Below are 24,174 nucleotides of genomic sequence, written 5' to 3'. Positions count from 1 at the left end.
ATGAGTTTATAAGTCCAATGGCAGCTCCTCCAGTTAGTTTGGTATAAAGCTGAGGGATGGGGCTGGGGAAACGTAACCACTCAAATTCATAGGCGGAGCTATGGACGCAAGGACTTACAGTCCACAAGATCGGCAAGATAACGTTAAAGATATTTTGCAGCAATACTTAGTCTTGAGTGATATTAAGTACTGAGCACTCATATGATAAGTCTCACACCGTACCAAAAACTAACAAGTGGGCGATGTTATTAGATGTAAAAAGGCTTGACGTTGATGGCAGTGGAAGGTGTTACCTGGTATCGTTGGTGCACCTGATCTTGCAGCCCGTCTTGGGGATGACCAGGCCCAGGTGCATGCGCAGGCGACAGTTGGTGGGTCCTGTGTGGGGCCAGACGTGAGTACCAGGCTGCATCACCGAGAACTTGATCTGGAGCCCAGAGAGACAGAGAGAGAACGAGAGAGAACGAGAGAGAACGAGAGAGAACGAGAGAGCAAGAGAGCGGGGCAGTCATACACCCAGAGAAAGTGAACACATCTCAAATTAAAGTATTAAAATTAAGTATGTTAAAAAAAATATATATATAACTTTTTTTTTTATGCAACCTATTAGCTCAAAGGCACATTGGCCAGCCACATTCACAAAATACAAACGTTTCCTATTTTTGCAACAGAAATTGAAAGAAATTAGTGCCTTTGTAACTCCATCCATCTCCAGTAGGAGCCTGCAGGGCCTATACTGTCTGTCCATCTATCCTCCCCTGCTCTACAGCAGTGCTGGCTGGCTGGCTGGCTGGTGTGATGCCTAATAGTTGGCATGTCATTCACATCTGTGGAGGGGTGACCTACCTGTCCTCTCTTGCAGCCTATAGCCTCTGGGAAGCGTTCCAACAGGCCACAGGTCTTTGGAACACTGCGGCAGGACTCCCCTGCCTTCTTGCCTGCATGACCAGGAGAGAGAAACAAGGAAATAGAGGCCAGGTCCAGACACCACTAACCCCTAATCCTAAGGCACTTTTTTATTTCAATTAACATTTACATTTACATTTAAGTCATTTAGCAGACGCTCTTATCCAGAGCGACTTACAAATTGGTGCATTCACCTTATGACATCCAGTGATTAAGTTTGGTGTATTTGTAAGATAGGAACTTGCCAGGTGCTAGTTGTGAAGGGTTTGATTGGTTTACCTTGCTGCCAGAGGGTGAACTGGCCCCACTCCCCTTTTTCTCTGAGGTTCTCCTCCTCTGGAACAAAGAGGCCAGTTGTTTTATCCATCACAGACTGGGCCTCGTCCCTGATGATCCTCCAGTTCCTCTCCAGGGTCTGTTCCATAGACAGAGTTAGGACACGTTATTATATTTCTATGGTCTTCCCCAGGTAAAGCAAACGGGATAAATGGTCAGCTTTATGCCAGTTCAAAACTCAAACGAAGAAGAAAGCTACTTTAAGACGCAGGCAGCCCTCTATGTTCAATCAATCAATCGAATATATTTTATAAAGCCTTTTTTAAGCAGTTGTCACAAAGTGCTATACAGAAACCCAGCCTAAAATCCCAAAGAGCAAGCAATGCAGAAGCACACAGCTAGCAAAAACTCAGTTGAAAGGCAGGAACCTAGGAAGAAACCTAGAGAGGAACCAGGATCCGAGGGGTGGCCAGTCCGCTTCTGGCTGTGCCAAGTGGAGATTATAAGATTACATTAGGGAAAGGGGGATACCTAGTCAGTTGTATAACTGAATGCATATAACAGAAATGTGTCTGCCGCATTTAACCCAACCACTCTGAATCAGAGACATCCAGGTCTTCGGCGCCCGGGGAACAGTGGGTTAACTGCCTTGCTCAGGGGCAGAACGACCATTAAAGCCAGATCGTTCTTCAGATGTCCCTGCCCACGCTGTCACAAAAGTGATCAATGGAACAGAGAGGAAGTACTCTCTCTAGGCTTTATTGAACTCGGTGATATTGATCTATCAACTAGCAGAGAGAAAAGACAACCAGCTGAGACATTATCATGTCTACCATCATCTGTACCTTGACTAGATCCATATATCCAGTGTCCTTGGGCGTCCACCATGGCTGAGCTTTGAGACCGTCCACATTGTAGAGAGATCGCTGCCATACGGAGGCAAAGTGACCTCTCTGGTGCCCTCTCTCATACCACTTGTAGGCCTGAGAAAGGAGAAGACCATAGTGCTTGTAGTATTCAAAAACCAACACATTGGAACTCTCACACAGTATTTTCAAATGCTCTGTTTTTTCTTATTGTCAGAAGAAAAGGAGTAATCACGAGAAGTCATACTGTTACCATAAGTTACTCTCTAGTGAATACTGCTGGTGTTGAGTCAGTATTGGTGTAAGCTTGGTGTCTGAGTTAGATCTTAACTCACACTGTCGTCTCCCATTCTCTGTAAAGCGTCTCCGAGGTGGAAGTAAAACCTGCCGTCGTCTGTGCCAGGGTCTCCTGATTCCAAACCATCCTGCAGTGCAGAGAGAGGGGGTTCAGTGCAGAGAGGGGGGGTTCAGTGTAGAGAGAGGGGGTTCAGTGTAGAGAGGGGGGGTTCAGTGTAGAGAGGGGGGGTTCAGTGTAGAGAGGGGGGGTTCAGTGTAGAGAGGGGGGGTTCAGTGTAGAGAGGGGGGGTTCAGTGTAGAGAGAGGGGGTTCAGTGCAGAGAGGGGGGGTTCAGTGTAGAGAGGGGGGGTTCAGTGTAGAGAGAGGGGGTTCAGTGCAGAGAGGGGGGGTTCAGTGTAGAGAGAGGGGGTTCAGTGTAGAGAGGGGGGGTTCAGTGCAGAGAGGGGGGGTTCAGTGCAGAGAGGGGGGGTTCAGTGTAGAGAGAGGGGGTTCAGTGCAGAGAGGGGGGGTTCAGTGCAGAGAGAGGGGGTTCAGTGCAGAGAGAGGGGGTTCAGTGCAGAGATAGGGGGTTCAGTGCAGAGAGAGGGGGTTCAGTGCAGAGAGGGGGGGTTCAGTGCAGAGAGAGGGGGTTCAGTGCAGAGAGAGGGGGTTCAGTGCAGAGAGAGGGGGTTCAGTGCAGAGAGGGGGGGGGGGTTCAGTGCAGAGAGGGGGGGTTCAGTGCAGAGAGAGGGGGTTCAGTGCAGAGAGAGGGGGTTCAGTGCAGAGAGAGAGGGTTCAGTGCAGAGAGAGGGGGTTCAGTGCAGAGATAGGGGGTTCAGTGCAGAGAGAGGGGGTTCAGTGCAGAGAGAGGGGGTTCAGGATCAAAAGAGTGGTTTGAATCTGTGTGATCATGATTCATGTATTATTTATAAAACACACAGTACTTACCCTGAGGAATGGGATGCTCTCTGCTATCTTGTTTTCTGATTTGAGGATGAAGCCGTAATGGACTTTAGCAAAGCCATCACTTGGTGCAGTGGCCAACACCTACCGCGGAAACATCATTTGAAATGAATTGTTAATCAAACAATGACACTCATTGAAGCTTCCCTACTGAAAATGGACACATTTCATTTACTTATAATCTTGCAAATTACGATCACATTTCAATTGTGTTTGCTGAAGCACAGACATGGGTGAAAAAGTGCAACACAATAGCAATCCATTTTCTACACATTATTTTACCAATATGGTGACGACTTTGGCTCACCTCCTCGTAGACCCTCTTGGCACTCTTGTTGTCTCCGATGAGTAGGTGGGCCACGCCCAGATCGTTCTTCAGGGCCACGTCCTCAGGGAAAATCTGTACCAGTTTCTCCAACGTGGCCAAGGCACCCCTCATACGACCTACACCAGAGAGAAAGAGGGAGTCACCCTATGTACAACCAGACTCCCCAGTAATCTCAATTAGACTAAATATTCCAAAAATACTGGAGTTATAAAAAATATATAATCAATTAAATCTACACGAGAAAGACAACCACTACAACCCCTTTTCCATCCATCTGAGTCAAAAATGGTATTCAAACTAAGTACACAGGAGAAATGGACAGTATAATATCCTCTCTCCAGCATGCCGGGACCTGTGCATTACCTAGGAACTGCTGACGCTCAGCCCGTTTCTTCAGTGTGGCCTTGATGAGGTCAGGTGTGGCGTTGGGCAGCTCTGATGCCTCCTTGTATGTGCCGATGGCCTTCTGCAGCATGTCGTTGCTGAGCATCTTCTCTGCCAGGCCATCCTCAGCCTGAACTCACATAGCACACACAATGAGTCACACAACATTTCAGGTATTTTCCCTATTTGTACATGTGTGCAATTTGTTTATAATCATAGTATACAGTATTTAAGTGTTTTGTTAAAGTGTAAACACTAAGTGTTAAAAATGTTAAACGGTTACAAATTGTTAAACCAGTTTAAAAAACAGGAAAATTGAGACAGTCGTTCTCACCAGGGCTTTCCCATAGCGACATCTGGGACTCTGGGGGTACTGCAAAACTAGAGTTTCAAAAGCCCGGACAGCCTCTTCCACTTTCCCCTGGGTGGTGAAACAAGACAACAGATCAGCATTGATTCAGCCAATTACTTTCACGATAACAACATGTTCATTAAATACCTTGCACAGGCTTATAAAGAGGACAACATCAGACTACCTTTTTACGTAACTTCTCAGCAGCGTCAATCTCCGTCTTGATCGTTTTCTCAAATTTATTCAGGAGTTTGGGCTTCTTCTTTTTGGCTGAAACGAAGAACAGAATCTCACTGAGGGATTGGCTGGATCATCCCAACCAATCATTCCAACCAGGGGCGGCAGGTAACCTAGTGGTTAGAGTGTTGGGCCAGTAACCGAAAGGTTGCTGATCGAATCCCCGAGCTGACAAGGTACAAATCTCTCGTTCTGCCCCTGAGCAAGGCAGTTAACCCACTGTTCCTAGACCGTCACTGTAAATAAGAATCTGTTCTTAACCGACTTGCCTAGTTAAATAAAGGTTAAACAACAAAAAAATCTAAGTGTGTGTGGCTGCAACCTCAGCATTTGACTATTGTATGCAGTTTCTCAGAGAAAATGGCAGAGCACACTGTAATCATGGTTATTTTCTACTCTGAAGTCACTTCCAGATGCATCGCTCATTGTGGCTCATTTCAATGACATCAGTATTCACAATTAAATGCTTGACACAGCAACATCACTGGCAGGGATAAGTGGGAGGACGATAATGTCGACTGAGGACAATAACTACAATAGGGTGTGAACAACCCTCCTGCAGAGCTTTGGCGTGTGAAGGGTTTTGCTCCAGGCCTACAATTAAACACCTCAAGGTCCCTGAGGAGGAGAATTAGTAGGTGTGTCAGAGTAGCGGTGGAACAAAACCCTGCGGGAGGGTAGCTCTCCAGGTGGGTCGACCACCCGTTGCTATCTTGCTTCTGTAAAGCTCATGTCCGCCATAAAAATATAGATAAAATAAGCAATTACCTTTTTCTTTAAGCTTATCCTTGGGCTGCTCCTCAGCATTTTCTGAAAGATATACAAAATGGAAGAAAATGACAGCTAGACAAATGAATGCTATCAACATACTGTGGCAGCACAAATAACAAATACTGAATAAAGATTTTCAGATCCATGTAACTAAAGCATGGTCTAAAAAAACATTACAAGATTTTCAATAGTTCTTATAGAGAAAGACACATTAAAGCCCCAAGAACAGATCTGGTTAAAAAAGCAGAATGATTTTCTTGGAAAAAACAAAAGGTTTATATAAAGCATTATATTGAGAATAAACTGGTGTCCACCAATACAGTAAAGAAAACAATAAACGCCAACAGCAGCAAACCAATGATTTATATATAGTATACACTAGATGACTGTGCTGAAGCCTCCATCTTGGCACTCCCCTACCATTAAATGCATTTATTAATGTCTACATTGGTTTTTGCCATGTTTATTCTATTACAGACACCCTACTTTTAAATTATATTATGTGAGCTAAATGTAAAAAAATTATATATATATATATATATATATATATATATATATATATATATATATATATATATATATATATATATATATATAAAAATTTTACGTTTAGCTCACATAATATAAAAAAAATATATATAATAATCCTAAAAATTATATATAATTTTTATGTTTAGCTCACATAATATAATTTAAAAGTAGGGTTTTTTCTCATATATATGTATATAAATAAACAATAAAACATTTTCCTCAAAGTATATTTTTTGAAAGTTCTAATGTTACCCACTTCACCCAAAACAAAAAAATACATGTCATTTTGTCCTTGAAACATTTAATAGAAATACTGTAGAATTCCATTCTTAAGGACTGCTTGTTCTGTGGAGGGCCAATTCTCTCACTGACCAATACATAGCATTTACAATCCAGGGTTTACAAACACTCTGCAATAATAGACACTTGACATTGTAGAGGTCTGTTTTTTCATGACGTATATCGACTGCATTTGTACAAATCTCACAGATCTCAATAAAACTGACAGGCCTGATGAAGGACTGATAAAATGGTACGCAACCAGGAATAAACTGAAGAATTCATTTTAAGTTGTGACCTGAGCTTACATTTCTCAGCAGTGATGTAAGGTGATTATGTCACAATTTACTAGGCCTATTGGATACAGGCCATAGGCCAGGGATCTGGGGGGCTTTTTAAAGTGCACTCCACACTTCACCTTCAGACCAGTGGGTTTTTCCCCTACTGGTGTCTAGGTAGGATTCCTCACACCACAACATTGTCCTTGCAGTTAATGACCACAAGAGGATGCTGATGGGCCGGTTTATCAGTCAAGGCTTATTTAAGAGGAACCGAGTGACTTTGATACCTAGTCATGTAGTGATACACGTCTATTGAACATCTTACAGCCAACTGATTAATGTCAACAAGTGACAATTTCTTGAATTAGTTTTTCATTCAGGGGGTGTTGCAGCAGCTATGGGAACTACCCCCAAAAACATCCGGCACAAATGTTTACTGAGCATAAAGCGTGAACGTGTGTGTTGTTGGTGTGCCGACGTTCTGAATCTCCCTATGGTGTTTCGTCCTCTACCACCACTGGCTCCTCAGCTACAATCCACACGTACAGGTGAGCAGGTACACTGCACGTACAGTAAGAAATCAACACTATTCACAGGAGCTCTAAGTGAGAATGTTCCTTTAAAAAGCAATGGTTTGAGACTATGGTATAACACGTGTTATACTCCTAACCTTTCAGTTCTGGGACAAACTCAGCTTCCAGTTCTGGAACAGATTCCTCATCAGCCTCCGGCTCCAGAACAGATTCCACGTCAGCCTCCGGTTCTGGGACTGATTCAGCCTCTGCATTGTATCGCAGTTGTACTAAAGATTAGATTTCAGTGCCATATGTAAGATTGGGGACTTCTCTAAGATATTCCATTGGTGTGTGTTGTGTGTGAGACAGAGTGTGTGTGTGTGTGTGTGCATCAGCAACACACCTGTTTCCTTTGTCTCCAGGGAGCCTGGTTGGTCGTTGTATTGCTTTGACTCTTCTGCAAGACAAGCAAATAAACACGTCATAAATACACTAAGTAGACAGACCATTGACAACGTCTAATAAAACACACTATCACCAATGGTCATATTGAAACGTTTAAATGTAGAATCAGTACTGTAGCTTACCTACTGTCTGCTGTGGCTGTGCCTTCTCAACCAATTCTGAAAATATACATCCAAAATTGATTTAGTACAAAAATATCTGCTTAGTATTCAGTGCAAGGTTACAGTTAAGACCAGTTAACCATCGGAGAAAGCAAGGAAGGACATTAGAAGAGTCTATTTGGCCAATGAATAATCAAAACATTCTGAATCTCACCTCCTTTCATGTCAATGGCATTGTTTTCATCCTCTAAAAAAATAAATGCAAAACAGACTCATGTAAGTATGAATGAGTTAAAGACACATGGTAAAACAAAACTGAAGACATACTAACCATAAGGATGTGTTGCTTCATCTCTACTATCATCTAAGGAGAGACAGGACAGAACATTTAAAAACGTTAACTATCATGCTAAAACACAGAGCAGCTTAGAAGGGTACCGGTACGATAAGTAGTAGGGATGTAACGACTCTGGATTCAAAATGTTTAAGATGCAATCGTATCGGTCCATTGACCCCAAATCGATCCAAATGTAGCGGTCAGAAAATCGACTCAAACTTTACTAAAATGTTTTGCTTATATTACTTTCTTTCTACCTTCTGAAAATGCGTCATCTTTTGTGACAACTGACGCGTCCTCTCCATCAGTGTGGAACTGAGCACGTAACTGTGTTGAGTGTCATTGATCTACATGTCATTTTGCATGCTGAACAGCCCTAGGCCAGGGTTCCACAACTGGTGGCCCGTGGTTCTCTTTGGCCTCCCCAAGTTCTGAGCAAAACATTATCATAAATATATACAGTACCAGACAGAAGTTTGGACACACCTACTCATTGCAGTGTTTTTATTTTTTCTACATTGTAGAATAATAGTGAAGACATCAAAATGATTAAATAAACACATAACCAAAAAAAAAGTGTTAAACTCAAAATATATTTTATATGTGAGTTCTTCAAGCTGGTTGAGAGAATGCCAAGAGTGTGGAAAGCTGTCATTGAGGCAAAGGGTGTCGACTTTGAAGAATCTGAAATATAAAATATATTTTGATTTGTTTAACACTTTTTTTTTGGTTACTACATGATTCCAAAAGTAAACACCCTTTGCCTCGATGACAGCTTTCCACACTCTTGGCATTCTCTCAACCAGCTTCATGAGGTAGTCATTTCAATTAACAGGTGTGCCTTATTAAATTAATGCATTTCAGCCAATCAGTTGTATTGTGACAAGGTAGGGGTGGTATACAGAAGATGGCCCTATTTGGTAAAAGACCAAGTCCATATTATGGCAAGAACAGCTCAAATAAGCAAAGAGAAACAACAGTCCATCATTACTTTAAGACATGAAGGTCAGTCAATACGGAAAATGTCAAGAACTTTGAAAGTTTCTTCAAGTGCAGGTGCAAAAACCATCAAGCTCTATGATGAAACTGGCTCTCATGAGGACTGCCACAGGAAAGGAAGACCCAGAGTTACCTCTGCTGCAGAGGATCTGTTCATTAGAGTTAACAGCCTCAGAAAACACAGCCCAAATAAATGCTCCACAGAGTTTAAGTAACAGACACATCAACTGTTCAGAGAAGACTGTGTGTGAGTCAAGAAATACAAGCAATGGACATTAGACCGGTGGAAATCGATTCTTTGGTCTGATGAGTCCAAATGTGATATTTTTTATTCTAACTGCCGTGTCTTTGTGTGACGCAGAGTAGGTGACTGGATGATCTCCGCATGTGTGGTTCCCACCGTGAAGCATGGAGGAGGTGGTATGATGGTGCTTTGCTGGTGACACCATCACGATTTATTTTGAATTCAAGGCACACTTAACCAGCATGGCTACCACAGCATTCTGCAGCGATACGCCATCCCATCTGCTTTGCGCTTAGTGGGACTATAATTTATTTTTCATCAGGACAATGACCCAAAATATACCTCCAGCCTGAGTAAGGGCTATTTGACCAAGGAGAGTGCTGCATCCGATGACCTAATTTGAATCTCAAATATATTTTGATTTGTTTAACACTTTTTTGGTTACTACATGATTCCATGTGTTATTTCATCATTTTGATGTCTTTACTATTAATCTACAATGTAGAAAATAGTAAAAATAAAGAAAAACCCTTGAATGAGTAGGTGTGTCCAAACTTTTGACTGGTACTGTATCTAATAATCTTAAAACGGGAGAGATGCACATCTCTAATGAGTATATAAATGTATATTTATTGAACCTTTATATAACTAGGCAAGTCCGTTAATAATAAATTCTTATTTACAATGACGGCCTACCCCAGCCAAACCCAGATGACGCTGGGCCAATTGTGCGCCGCCCTACGAGTCTGCAAATCTCGGCCGGATGTGATACAGCCTGGATTCGAACCAGGAACTGTAGTGACGCCTCTTGCACTGAGATGCAGTGACTTAGACCGCTGCGCCACTCGGTTACATTACGAGTATGTATCAGAGCCCATTTTGTGATTTATTATAACATGTTGTGCTAGCCATTGCTTTAACATAGCATGTGATTTATAATTGTTGTCACATTTCATTAAGAGAAGATGTAAAACATACCTGGGATAAAACCATCTGATATCGGGGGGAGAGGGACAGCAGCTGAAATGACATTGACATGAAGCTTGAGGAAGAGAGAATAAATACTGAAACTTGGAAAGCAGTCACACCATACTGTACAGCAGAAGCTTTTTAACTAGGGTTAAACTGAGCTTGATGGTATTTCAAACTAAGCCGGTTTGCAGTTATGTGCTTAGCCTATTGCTGTTGTGGCCATTGACAGCTACAGTATGGTTTTATTGGCAGGTAGTGGGCCAATCCAGTGCTTCCCCATTATTACTTTTCCCAGGCGGATCGTATCAGTTTGTGCAGTTTCCAGAAATGCTCCTGCTACCTTTTCGGGTGGTTCTCAAGGCCCCCAAAGCAACATCCAGGGCCTAGTTAAAAAACATTTTCTATGGGAATAGGAGAGGGAGCACTGGGCCAAGCAGGTTACTGGTCCTGCCATTGCTTTGACCTCTCCAGCCCTTTCAGAAGGATGAGCCATCACAGTGGGTTTAAAAGGTATGGTATTAAATGAACGGAGCCTAGCAATTCCCACATCTTTCCAAAGGTATTATCATAACATGTGCGGCAGAGCAATCTCAATACAAAAACAATCAATAAACATTATGATAAGATCTCTGAATAGCAGCTTTTTATTGAATTCCAAATCAGGATGATAAGACCGAGTTACACGAAAGAATGGATAAGAGGCCGGTGCCGACCGCAAAGAGATTTAGTATCCATCCAAAACGGAACGGGCCAATGGTTCTTCTATGGGTTCAATCTTTGAGGGCTTGCAGAGATAAAAGACAGCCAAAGTTGAAATTAGTATAATTTTTTATTGATCAACGGATGTGTAATGTCTTCTTCAGGCATTTGATCCGTCTCTGTGTGGCCGGGACCAACGATTCTACATGACTGAGGTGAGTGGAGAGAAGAGCACTACAAGCTCTCGACTACCTCTATCATTCACTATTAGTCTGAGTCACACAAACCTTGGATTTCAGATTCCACATCCGTGTTCTGAGATCCATCAACTGTTATGAGTAACGACATTAAAAAAGGTCAGTGGATAGGCTGGTGAATGTTACAGTCTGATGGTTAAGACGGAAAGAGAAAATATACCATCTTACCATCATCATCAGGAGGAGTGGGGACAGCATCTGGAAGGAACAGACAGGACATGTATTGCTATTGCAAATGGACAGAAACCAATTATATTCTGTGATTCCATTATTCTGCAATGAAGCACAGCAACAGAGTGAATGGAATGTATTTGTCTGAAGAGTCACAGTACACATATCTCCCCACTGAAACGCATATCTCCCCACAAACTGTATGCCAACAGACTGACATGTTGATGGGACTATGCTTAGCTACACATGGAGGAAATGGAGCAGCAGTTGATATAAACCATGATGACAGTTTGTAGCAGGTGATAATGATGTTTACATTCATACCCTGGTGGGATTGGGACAGACAATGTTTTATCAAGAGGGGTATTCACCTTCCTCTACCTGGACAGCAGCCTCAGAGAGCCTCAAATGAGCCTGCCTTAACCTCCAGTTTCCCCTCAAAAAATTCCTCAGAGGTAGCTTCCGATTTGACTAGAGCTCCCTCAGCATTCAGACTCTCCCCTTCAGAGGCCTGCAGCTCCTGTGATGGGGTCGGTGGATGCTGCTCTTCTTCCTCAGTCCTCTCTGTTGTCTGGACTACTTCCTTAACAATGGGCTCGGCTCAAAAGTTGAATTTTACAATCCAAGGACATTCGTTTAGGGCAGGGACTATATCCTTATGAAGACATGTTTGTCAAAACGCATCTGTCGTAAGTGGGAGTTTTACCCTCTCTTTGAGATACAAACCACAGCTTACATTCATTTTTAGACTAGTTGACAGTACTGCATGTCCAGGCAGTGTAGCACAACTCCTTCATAATTTGTCATTGTAGATGTATGGGGTTCTGCTGGCCGGGTTCATGCATACGTTTTTTCATTCAAATATCTTCCTATTGTGACAGTCGCTGACCAAACACCAACGTCATGCTAGAGAATGTGTCCTGGTTGTGGGTCATTCCACGGGTCCTACAGTGCAAACTCTGCCCATCACATTGAATGAGGATTTCCAACACAACTATACTAGGTGGTGTTATAAGATGTTTATCTGGGTAACGAAACATTGTAGAATAATAGTGAAGGCATCAAAATTATGAAATAATACACATGGAATCATGTAGTAACCAAAAAAGTGTTAAAGAAATCAAAATATATTTTATTTTTGAGATTCTTCAAAGTAGCCACCCTTTGCACACCCTTGGCATTCTCGCGACAGCTTCATGAGGTAGTCACCTGCAATACATTTCAATTAACAGGTGTTCCTTGTTAAAAGTTAATTTGTGGAATTTCTTTCCTTCTTAATTCATTTGAGCCAATCAGTTGTGTTGTGACAAGGTGGGTGTGGTATACAAAAGATAGCCCTATTTGGTAAAAGACCAAGTCCATATTATGGCAAGAACAGCTCAAATAATAAATTCAAATTTTGTTAGTCACATGCGTCAAATACAACAGGTGTAGACCTTACAGTCAAATGCTTACCTACAAGCCCCCAACCAACAATACAGTTTAAAAAGAATACAGATAAGAATAAGAAATAAAAGTAACACGTAATTAAAGAGCAGCAGTAAAATAACAATAGCGAGACATGACAGTCCATCATTACTTTAAGACATGGTCAGTCAATCCAGAAACCTTTCTTGAACTTTGAAAGTGCAGTCGCAAAAACCATCAAGCGCTATAATGAAACTCGCTCTCATGAGGACCACCACAGAAAAGGAAGATCCAGAGTTACCACTGCTGCAGAGGATAAGTTCATTCGAGTTACCACCCTCAGAAATTGCAGTCCAAATAAATGCTTCACTGAGTTCAAGTAACAGACACATCAACAACTGTTCAGAGACTGCGTGAAATCAGGCATTCATGGTCGAATTGCTGCAAAGAAACCATTACTAAAGTACACCAATAAGAAATGCCAAGAAACACGACCAATGGACATTAGACCAGTGGAAATCTGTAATTTGGTCTGATGAGTCCAAATTTGAGATTTTTGGTTTCAACCACCTTGTTTTTGTGAGATGCAGAGTAGGTGAATGGATGATCTCCCCGTGTAGTTCCCACCATGAAGCATGGAGGAGGTGTGATGGTGTGTGTGTGCTTTGCTGGTGACGCGGTCTGTGATTTATTTAGAATTCAAGGCACACTTAACCAGCATGGCTACCACAGCATTCTGCAGCGATGCTCCATCCCATCTGGTTTGCGGTTAGTGGGACTATCATTTGCTTTTCAACAGGACAATGACCCAACACACATCCAGGCTGTGTAAGGGCTATTTGACCAAGGAGAGTGATGGAGTGCTGCATCAGATGACTTGGCCTCCACAATCACCCGACCTCAACCCAATTGAGATGGTTTGGGATGAGTTGGACTGCAGAGTGAATGAAAAGCAGCCAACAAGTGCTTCAAATGTGGGAACTTCTTAAAGACTGTTGGAAAATAATTCCAGGTGAAGCTGGTTGAGAGAATGCCAAGAGTGTACAAAGCTGTCATCAAGACAAAGGGTGGCTACTTTGAAGAATCAAAAAAAAAAAAAAAAAAAAAAATTCACTTTTTTGGTTACTACATGATTCCATATGTGTTATTTCATCATTTTGATGTCTTTATTATTATTCTACAATGTTGAAAATAGTACAAATCAAGGAAACCCCTTCAATGAGTAGTTGTGTCCAAACTTTTGACTGGTACTGTAGCTGTAGGACAGGACAAATACATTTTCTGTTAACAAATAAGCCCAGAGGGCTTCAGTTGAGTGAGAGTTACACCCACTCTAACCTGTCCTCGAAAAAAATAAAAATCTGGTGAGGATATGTATACAGGCATCGTTGACATCACGGTAATTTTTTCAATGTAATATCACATCCTCATTGTCTCTTGGTAAGGCAAGATGGAACAAATCACATTATGCATCTGTGTTTTTGGGGTAAGATGAGTATGTTTGTGTAAGTAAGATAATACCTTCCTTTATGCAATATGAATGGACACTAAATTTGTTCCTTGTACGAAATTCCTGAAAAACAATCACTCAAGAAGGAGTGGTCTTACCTGGTTCTTTCACAGCAGATTCCTCCTTGGCTTCCCTCAGCAACACAGAAACCGGCCTCTCCTTCAGTCCTGTTAGTTTGGAAATGTTCATGTGGGCACGTGAAACATTAGGTTAAAAAAATATGCCATTTCTCACCACCACACAACTCTAGAAATCCAATCTCGCCTAGTCTATTTGCAATACAGACAAAACAATAACTATTTCACAAGAGTATCAATTTCAACTGTCAGGAATACGATTGATTTAAATACATTCATATGTTACAAGAAGTGAGAATAACCAAAGAATTAGGTATTTTGTAGAGCCCGACCGATATATTGGTTCACCGATATTATATTGTACCGATATATCACTATCACCCGATCACCGATATTCTATAAATAGGATGACAAAAGGGAATCTCTTATGTGAACACTTGGTCATTCTCATCACGTGTCATTATTCTCACAATGTAAGAAATCATTATCTGAAGCATAGTTATTAGATAATTGCTCTTTGGATGGCAATTTATGAGAATTCAGTGTAGAAAAATGTCACTTCTTATTTCCCTGCAGTAAAAAAATGGTTTTGTCTTCCTCCCCAAAAAAATCTGTATCGGAACCAAACAAACATATTGATTGGGCTCCAGTTTTTTAAACCATAAGGCCAATAAATGAAAGCATAGTTTCTATAAAGATGAAGGGAAATGAAATGAAAGAAGTCATCAACAGTGCACAACTGACTTGGGTTTACAGTTTGACGTAACAGTGCCTCATCCAGCAGGTATGGGAACACTTCCATGGGCCATTAGTCACACAGATGGATATGACATCCTGAACTATTAACCCCCTCCTACCTTGTTTGGTTATTTTAAGGGGATCCTTTGACAGTCCTGGCCATGCCCTAAGCAATGTCAACATTGACAGTTTATCAATCACATATCAGGGCTAGTGGCAATCTGAGCGAATAGGGCACTATTCCTAATGTAAAGAACAAAATATGTACTACATGCTTGAAGATGAAACACGTTGGGGTTGGGCTACAACATTTTGTATGAAAGTTGCTATAGATAAAGTAGTTATTGCTATTGAAGGAGCACACGCCAATTTGAGAAGTGATCTTTAATAATCAGAGGCTTTACATTGAGGACACAAGCTTTCCTTATCAGGTATCATTGCATTTTGGACCAAAAAATAAGTCAGAAATTATATGACTCAACAAATAACTTGAAATTGGTGTTTCAGCAGTACTACCAGTACCTGATAAGATTTATGCTTCACCAAATCAAGAAAAGGCCAACATATAATTATGAAAATACACCTCAGCTGTTTCAAACACAAAGACACAAAAACAAAGATTCTAAAAAAGGTAGTCTTTTTTTCTGTTATCCAATTTCTAAATAATACCTTTACAGCAATAAAACACAGTACAGGTAGGATTTACAACTGGTAAATGGCAATAACAGTGCTCTAAAAAGAGTTGGTAGGTTGTTCCACCCGGAGAGTGTCACCCTCTCACTAAAAAGGCATAATCTAGTATCTACAAAAAAAATATATGCACAGCCTGGTTTTATAAGGCTTTTCACATAATATGCAAAGAGGTGCTCAGTTTTTACTGCAGATACATTTCTCTCTCTAAAGGACCAATCTTATTGTCGTCACACACAAAAAAAACTACAATAGCTAGCTACCACAATACATATTATTTAACTAGCATATAAGTGGAAATCGAGAACTGATAACACACAGTTTACAGTTAACAATGAGTCTATAGCGCTCGTATTTAAATCTGTATTTAAGATAGGTATTTTACAGACATTTCAATTCACTGAGAAACATCTTATACTAACACAAATATCTCTGATTCATTTTCAAACGGAGAAGAAAAAAACCCCACTTCAAGCAAATGATCATACTTCACGTCTCTAGTCTGAAATGGATCTTTCTTCACGTCTCTAGTCAGATATTGTTTTTTCTGTCATTATCTTTTGACATTATTATGACATTACCACTTGTATGTTAGAAAATGGTAGGATGATGTAAATGTTTGTAGCAAATAAAAAATACACACAAATATGCTAGTCGTTGCTCTTATATTGCATTGTAACTCGTTTTAAGTAGTGTACAGACATTCAGTGACTTGCAGGGTACAAAAAGTACACAAATGAAAGAAAGACAGATACCCACACACTAATGAAGGCTTCTGCAGTTGTAATGAATGCTCCCAGAGTTTCTGTGGCAGCACTTATCAGTGCGGAGGTACCAATTTTTCTTGTGTGGGCAGAACTGAAAAAGCGTGTGCGAGCAAGGAGGCCTATGAACCTGACTCAGTTACACTGGCTCTGTCAGTAGGAATGGGCCATTAGTGCTACTTCACAATAAATTACAGCCATGGTTGATAGTTGGCCTGTTAGAAAAACTTCCAGGAATACCTAGTGTAGCTACCAGTCCCCTTCGCTTTAGGAAGGGACTAAAGATGTAGCACAGTAGTTAGCAATACAATGCGTGTGAAAACAGTGGCATAAACAACAATGCAGTTGTGTGAGCAAATTTGACCACGTATCTTATTAACTACTCACAAGGTAAGACAATTGTAAGCTCTACCGTTAACCAACTACTCAAACAAGTAGCTTTACAATAGCCACCCTGTTCGTCCGCTAACCCCAAATCTTTAAAGTATTATTCAGGAATTACACCTAAGAATGCGAAGTTGTTCTGAATGCAAACAATTTTAGCTTTTGTCTCCATTGGTGTCAACATGGATGGTTTTTGGGGGTCATTAAAAATAGTGTATTTCCTCAAACAATGTTCAATCGACATACCTCGGACCATTGTCCACGCCCCAGAGAAATATGGTCTGATGTAGAATCTAAACTCAACGTCTCCAAAAATATGGCTGATGATTTTATTCATGAATGAATGAAAGATAACCTCACATTTTGGGTAGAGCAGACATTTCCATATGTCTGTGTTAGCTGCATGTGTGACATAACTCCACCAGTCCTATTTATGATATAATTTACAAAAATTATACATTATTTTAAATTTTTATCGAAAAACACTTTGTATTTTTGAGTTTAACCACAATATTTGTTTTATTATTTTTTCAGGTGGATTAAACTGAAATTTCAACCAACTTTCTGAGGTTTGTTAAAAAATTTCATTTTCAAATAACCGAAAGTGAGCAGTTGTAATCTGAATAAAGGGAAAAAGGTCATTGTTGAACATGGGGTGAGACATTCTCACTAATTTACTAGAGAACCATGTCAGATTTAAGTATACTTTTTGTATGACTGATGTCTTTAGTGAGAGGTCTAATGCTTTAATATTTAATCATTTCTGCCCTCCAAATCCATATTCGTTATATAAGTAGGCCCTTTTAATTTTGTCTGGCTTGCCATTCCAAATAAAATATATTTTTTTGTTCATATAATTTAAAAAGCAGGTGTAAGCAAAACCATAAGCAATGCCGATAGTGGACAACCTTGTTTTACTCTTCTAGACAGTTTAAAACTTTGAGATGTAGCCATTATTTACTATTTTACACCTAGAGTTACTATACATGACTAACCCATTTTATAAGAGATTCTACAAAATTGAAATATTCTAGGCATTTATATATAAACTCCAGTCGTACTTTATCAAAAGCCTTTTCAAAATCAGTGATGAAAACCAGGCATGGTTTCTGATATTTCATAGTATTCTATTGTTTCCAGTACTTATATTATCTTATATTATCTCCAATGTATCGTCCATGTAAAAAACCTGTGATTAGGATGAATAATATCTGACAATACCTTTTTAATTCTATGCGCAAAGCATTTAGCTAGAATATTTGCATCACAACACTGAAGTGTAAGAGGCCTCCAATTTTTTAAATGGACTGGATATTTATATATACACACACACCACTTGGATCCTGTTTCAGTAATAATGAAAATCAGACCTTGTTGCGTGTCCGATAATCTACCGTTTATATAGGAGTAATTAAAACATGCTAATAACGGTCCTGAGTATATAAAAAAAAGTTTGATATACTTCCAGCCCTGGAGTTTTCCCAGCCTTAAAGGCTTTAATTGCATCAAGAAGTTCCTCTGTAATTTGTCCTTCACATGAGTCCTTCTGTACAGATGTTAATTTTACATTATTAATACGAAAAAAATCCATACAATTAGCTTTGGTTAGTGGAGATGGAGGAGACTGAAACGAAAACATATTCCTCAAAGTACTTTACTTCCCCTTTCAAAATATAATTTGGTGAATCATGCGTTACTCCATTTGTAACAAGTTTTAATACATGTTTTGGGGTAGCATTTCTATTGAAGAATGTTGAAGATTGAAAAAGAATTAGGTGCATTTTACCCATATTCCATCCAGTTTGCTTTATTTTTTATAATATATTACACTGGATCTTTCTTGAATAAGTTCCTCCATTTCTTTTTGTTTTTCCTTTGTTAATATGGACTCTTGATCTAAATTACTTTTGTTTCATAGATGAATACTGAATTCCATGGCCTCTAAAGGCACATTTAAAAGTGTCCCATACAATAAGGGGATCTGCTGTTCCTATGTTATGTCGGAAAAAGTCAGTTATAAATTATTCTGTCCTAGTTATAAACAAGTTATCATCCAGTAGGCTTTGATTAAATTTCCAATATCCCCGCCCACGTGGAAATTCTGTAAGAGTAATATACATGCCAATTGTGTGATGATCTGACCGCATTCTGTCCCCTATCAACACTTTTGGTGCCAGAGAGAATGACATAAAGTAATCAAGATGACTAGCTTGATTAAGCCTCCGCCATGTATATTTCACTAGGTCAGGGTATTTAAGCCTCCATATATCCACAAATTCCAATATATCCATGGCATTCATGATTTCTTTAAGTGCCTGAGGATGATAGTTTGTAGTGTGATTAACTTTACGGTCCATAGGAGGTATTTAAAACCGTATTGAAATCCCCCACCATAATAATGTCTAGTGTTGCTTGTAGAGTTGGTAAATTCTTATATATACTTTCAAAGAAGCTTGGATCATCATTATTTGGACCATATAGGTTAATAAGTCATATCTGTTTATTGTCCAATAACATATTTAAAATAATCCATCTACCTTGATGATCTGTTCGGACAATTTGCACATTTGGATTTAAATTACTCTTAATTAATATCATCACCCCTTTTGAATTTCTTTGCCCATGGGAGAAATATATTTATTCCCCCAGTCCATTTTCCACAAAACTTCATCTAAAATTGTTGAATGAGTTTCCTGTAAACAACAGATATTATATACCTTCTCTTTTAGCCAGGTAAATACTGATCGTCTTTTCTTATTATCTGCTAAGACATTACAATTACAACTGGCTATACTTATCTCACAACTTACCATAATGAGACAAAGGTTTCAATTCTATTTTTCAAAATATATGGTTTGTAAAAGTACCATTAAAAAGTAATATGATGATTGAGTGTCTGTATAGCTGTACCATGATATTTGCATTGCTACTAAGTAAACCTCCAAATAGGTCCCCACTATTCCACCTGCTAAAAGCCCTCCTCATCCCGAGTTGGGTTGTCATCCCAATGGCCGGCAGACCACCCTCGACCCCCTGTATCCCATAGCCCCGGGGAGACCGGGACCCATTCTTCGAAAAGAACACACAATGCCACCCACAGAACAGAAGCAGATCAACCGCCAAATACATTTCCATTGCCCTCACCTCGATTTGTATTATATATAATTAGCTATTAATATTTGTAGTAATGTAGGCAATTTATGCAAAGGATTTTGACCTCACACCAGTCTCGCCATTACCAAAATCACATTATGGCAAGCAATTATTATATTAGTAAACAATTATTGTGAATCATCCTATATTGTCCCTAACGTCTTTTACTCCCTCGCAACAGTTGTGGGATACACCTTGTCATGACATAGCCCTCTTTGGGTACAGCGCGCACCATCCCCCTCTCTTTCTCTCTCACCACCTCTCTTCCCCCTACACCCAGGCTGTTTTATCGCAGGTAATAAATTCCTAGAGGAGTCTCTCTCCTCATGGCCATGCAGTATAGAGAGAGACATTCACAGGAGAACAAAGGAACCTCTTCCACATACACTCTCAACACCTTTCCCCCCACAACAACCACAGACTCAGATTCTCAACAGCTGCATCATCCCAGAGCCCAACTCAAGAAAGGTCTTGATTTATGAATGCATATACAGTTGCAGCGTCATGAGAAGGCCTGCAAAACGGCGCAAAAAAATGGGCAGAAAATGGGGAGATTTGACTAATCATTGTCACATCCTAGATGGAGGTCAGATATACCCCCTTCCCCTGAAACCCACACATGGTCCCCCGTAGTGACCATATTCCCAAGCATCTCCGTGCAGTCAGACCTTTGATTTTGTGCCACCAGGGCCACAATAATATGATATGCCCCCTCTCTGAATGTCCGAGTGTGACTCTCCCCATGGGTTACTGCAGCTAGTGTTGCCAGCACTGCTACTGCCTGGGTGGGGGCACCACATCGGAATCCCCACCGGCTAGGTACAAGGTCGTCAAGGTTTTCATTAGCAGCTTTGAGAATTTCCCTGTATATTATGCTCTCCCATCAGGAGGCTTTGCAGGACCAACCTTACCAGGCAGGCTCAGAATCTTGAGGGAGCGGTGCTGCTCCAAGAAGGTCTCTGACTGCATTTTGGCTGCATACAGGCCGCTTACAGCAGGCCCATAAAACAGATTGTGACTTCTCCTTAGTATCTGGGTCGTTCAGGTGGGTGTCTAGGGTATAGAGTTGTGGACCGTTCCATCAATATAGGACCATAAATAAATAAGATGTATAATTTATTGAAAAAAATGTTGTTCCCATGATAGGACAATAAATAAATTAGATGTATAATAATTTTTTTTAAACGCTGTTCCACCATAATAGGACAATAAATACATGTATATCCCTCATCTGCACAACATTGAAAGTCAAGCTCACAGAAATACATTGGTTCTGGGATATGCAACCATTTACTTTCTCACTCAATACCACACTTTCTCAAACACCGAAAAACATACTGTGCCTGCTAATAACTGAGTTTTTATCGCCACCATGTTGAATTAGTGCTTTTGTGTTCCAATTAGTTATATCTGAAGATAGAAAAACTATATTTGTTGTATTATTACAATCCATAACTGGGCTAGAATTGTGTGTTTCATTATTTCCCTTCTCTGAGAACTTTGTCATTTTTAAAATAGTCATGGGTCTTTGTCTCAACCACTGGTTATCAATGTACAGTTTATCAGCCACGTTAGCTACGCGTTTCCCTTTCAACCTATTTTTCTTAAATTGGATACAGCACTTTACGCCGTTCTGCAATTTCCTTCATGAACTGGTCATTCGTGCCTATATTCGTGCCAGCAAGTCTTTTACACAGGCTTTTAACCATTATTTTATCTTTAAAGAAAGCAAATTTGGCAACGATTGGGTGTTCATACCTCTGCCCGAAGCGGTGTACACGTTCGAGTTGGATTTTGTTGATAGCTTCGCTTGGGATCTGAAGCGCTGTAAGGAGGAACTTCTACTTCCTTCTCTTGGACACCTGTAAGTACCAGGTTCTCTAATGGATCTAGTCTGTATGTCAAGTAAGGCTTCTCTCAGAACGATGTTCTCCTTTTTAAGTTCATTAACTTCGGTTTGAATCTTATTGACTGTCCCTTTTAGCTTGTTTGTCTTTCTCCAATGTCCCAGCTTTTTCGTCACTCATCTCGAGGCTAGCCTTTAACTCATTTATATCCTTACTGACTAGTTCAAGTATACCCAGTTTGTCATTTATTGATTTTAACAGATCGGTTTCGACCTTTCCAATTCCCGCTGGTGAAAATATTAAATTGTCTGTCTGTAGAAGAGTAACCTTTTCGTTTTGAAATAAGTTCCCGTCTTACACTCCATCATGTTTGGGTGTTGCTTGTTTTCGTAATATTTGTCGATACACTTCTCTAGTCATATGATTTGTTTTATGTTATCCAGATTGAAGGTTATTACCCACCAGATTGTATAGTGCTAATATTTAGTCTAACTTACCGACATTGAATATTACGTTTTAATCTTGAGGTGGTCTAAACAGCTGTGTTCAGTCTGCCATCTTGGAGACTATGAGAGTTAGTTGGTCAATTCAATGGAACACTATTCCCGAGGAAAACCAATACTGCGTGGATGTTTGAGTCTGATAAATCTGAGGGCGACGTTGGGAAAAAATCTTGGGTATTGAGTAGACTGATCCCCCATTTCATTGATCCCAATCCTTATGTAAAGCTGTACAGTGCAATATGACTGTCAATACACACAATAGGCAGACTGTGTGAAATCACCTCCCCAGTCACAGTCCCGCGATAAGAGCTACAATGCTAATATTTACGTAAACTCTTCAGTTGTGTTCTGTGGTTTCACTGAGTAGACTGATACCCCGTTTCATTGCTTAACATTATCTAGCCTAAATATGGCATGATTCCACCAATAAACCTCCTGCATCACTTTCAAAAGAGGTATTTTTATTTTGAAGGCAAACCGCAAATTCCACTATTGTGCCTAATCCTCATTGTGGCTAGCTTCACAACAGATAACCCAGTCCAGTCGAGTGTCACTAGCCAGATGAAGCTAGCTGGCTGCTTATAACGTTAGCTTTGGGCAACAGGGTGAAGTAGCTGGCTAGCTATTTATTTTCATGAACTGAAGTTCAATTTCAATTGGTGAACAACAAGTGGGTACCTAGCTAATACTTACAAGGATTCCTAAATCATTGCAAAGAATAATGAAAATGACTGCAGTTTCTACTGGTCATTGTTTTCAGGCTGGTTGTATTGGTGCTAGCTAGGTACCAAGCTAAATCTAGCTACCCCAGAAGTTTCAGTCAAACAAATAATGATTTATTACCAACGCTGTATTGTAAGCACATCGTTCGTGGCCGGTGTTTGCTTGTTTGCAGACTTTGTACAGCTTTGACAGTGCTACTGATAGTAGTGGTGGCGCTTGGCTTGCACGTGCAAATACAGAACACACAACATTCTATAATAGAACTGTGTTATTTGACCCATCAAAGTGTTATTTGGCGTTTATCTTTTTTGACACGCAAAGACCCAAATGGCGTTCCATAGTATGTTGTGAAGCTAATAGCAGTGACGCTATTACTGGGTAACATTTGTACCGGTGCTCGATCAGTCGGTGAAAGCCAACATCACCCACAACAGAGAACGGTTGATTGTCAAGGGCAAAGAATTCCATTATCTTGGCGTTAATGGATTTCGCCTTTAAGTTGTCTCGCTGAAATTTTATTACTCTTTCAAATGACTGCTCGACTTCTTGACTGTTCGATCCAAACAGCAGACATTGTGGGCTAGGTTAGGAATGGTGTGTTGCACGTGAAGTGCAACATTTTATGTGGCGTCATTACGTCATGTACCTACATTATATAGGTATGCACGTCAGCTTTGACATGTTGGCATTTTTAGCTAATATCGTCCGATTCCCGATATGTTCACCGATATATCGTGCATCCCTACTCACAACCATTAAAATAAGTAGGTTGGCTTTTCTGTTTCTGGAACCTCCAATCTTCTCCGCTAACATTTTTTCAGAGGACAAATAGAAAGGTGAATAAGCGTGTGTTAAATCAAGAAGAATTGATCATGCTATTCCAGAGTACATCATCACTCCAAAGTCAACCTCAGTCTCTGAAAACAACTAAATTAATCAAAGTGCGCTGCCTAATTCCTTGTCTTTCATAACACAAGCAATGAGACACAAATGTAACAACTATATCTATCTATCTATATATATATATATACACACACACAGTGCCTTCGAAAAGTATTCAGGCCCCTTGACCTTTTCACATTTTGTTACATTAGTCTCATTAAAATTTTATTGAATACAATACCCTATAATGACAAACGCGAAAACAGCTTTTTAGAAATAAACAAAA

At 40.2% G+C, this 24,174-nt stretch overlaps 1 protein-coding gene across 6 annotated transcripts in view; it reads right to left on the bottom strand.

Moving 5' to 3' along the window:
- LOC129823071 (aspartyl/asparaginyl beta-hydroxylase-like) overlaps nucleotides 1–24,174 on the bottom strand; it is a 46,744-nt gene that overhangs the window by 2,270 nt on the left and 20,300 nt on the right. For 2 of the 6 annotated variants that reach the window (XM_055881792.1, XM_055881795.1), the window contains 20 exons: nucleotides 14,226–14,294; nucleotides 11,208–11,237; nucleotides 11,070–11,111; nucleotides 10,090–10,131; nucleotides 7,863–7,895; nucleotides 7,746–7,778; nucleotides 7,553–7,588; nucleotides 7,369–7,422; nucleotides 7,121–7,252; nucleotides 5,357–5,398; nucleotides 4,536–4,621; nucleotides 4,334–4,420; nucleotides 3,979–4,129; nucleotides 3,595–3,731; nucleotides 3,273–3,371; nucleotides 2,384–2,473; nucleotides 2,028–2,165; nucleotides 1,186–1,321; nucleotides 847–938; nucleotides 294–427 (listed from right to left, as the gene is read on the bottom strand). In XM_055881792.1, coding sequence (XP_055737767.1) covers nucleotides 294–427; nucleotides 847–938; nucleotides 1,186–1,321; nucleotides 2,028–2,165; nucleotides 2,384–2,473; nucleotides 3,273–3,371; nucleotides 3,595–3,731; nucleotides 3,979–4,129; nucleotides 4,334–4,420; nucleotides 4,536–4,621; nucleotides 5,357–5,398; nucleotides 7,121–7,252; nucleotides 7,369–7,422; nucleotides 7,553–7,588; nucleotides 7,746–7,778; nucleotides 7,863–7,895; nucleotides 10,090–10,131; nucleotides 11,070–11,111; nucleotides 11,208–11,237; nucleotides 14,226–14,294 — 1,663 coding nt within the window. The remainder of the gene's footprint in view (nucleotides 1–293; nucleotides 428–846; nucleotides 939–1,185; nucleotides 1,322–2,027; nucleotides 2,166–2,383; nucleotides 2,474–3,272; nucleotides 3,372–3,594; nucleotides 3,732–3,978; nucleotides 4,130–4,333; nucleotides 4,421–4,535; nucleotides 4,622–5,356; nucleotides 5,399–7,120; nucleotides 7,253–7,368; nucleotides 7,423–7,552; nucleotides 7,589–7,745; nucleotides 7,779–7,862; nucleotides 7,896–10,089; nucleotides 10,132–11,069; nucleotides 11,112–11,207; nucleotides 11,238–14,225; nucleotides 14,295–24,174) is intronic. The other 4 variants (XM_055881793.1, XM_055881797.1, XM_055881794.1 and 1 more) reach the window with 4 other exon arrangements.

The sequence above is a fragment of the Salvelinus fontinalis genome, chromosome 25 (assembly GCF_029448725.1).
Source record: "Salvelinus fontinalis isolate EN_2023a chromosome 25, ASM2944872v1, whole genome shotgun sequence".
Taxonomy (NCBI): domain Eukaryota; kingdom Metazoa; phylum Chordata; class Actinopteri; order Salmoniformes; family Salmonidae; genus Salvelinus; species Salvelinus fontinalis.
The sequence above is the reverse complement of the archived record's forward strand: the minus strand, read 5'-3'. Positions and strand labels throughout refer to the sequence as shown.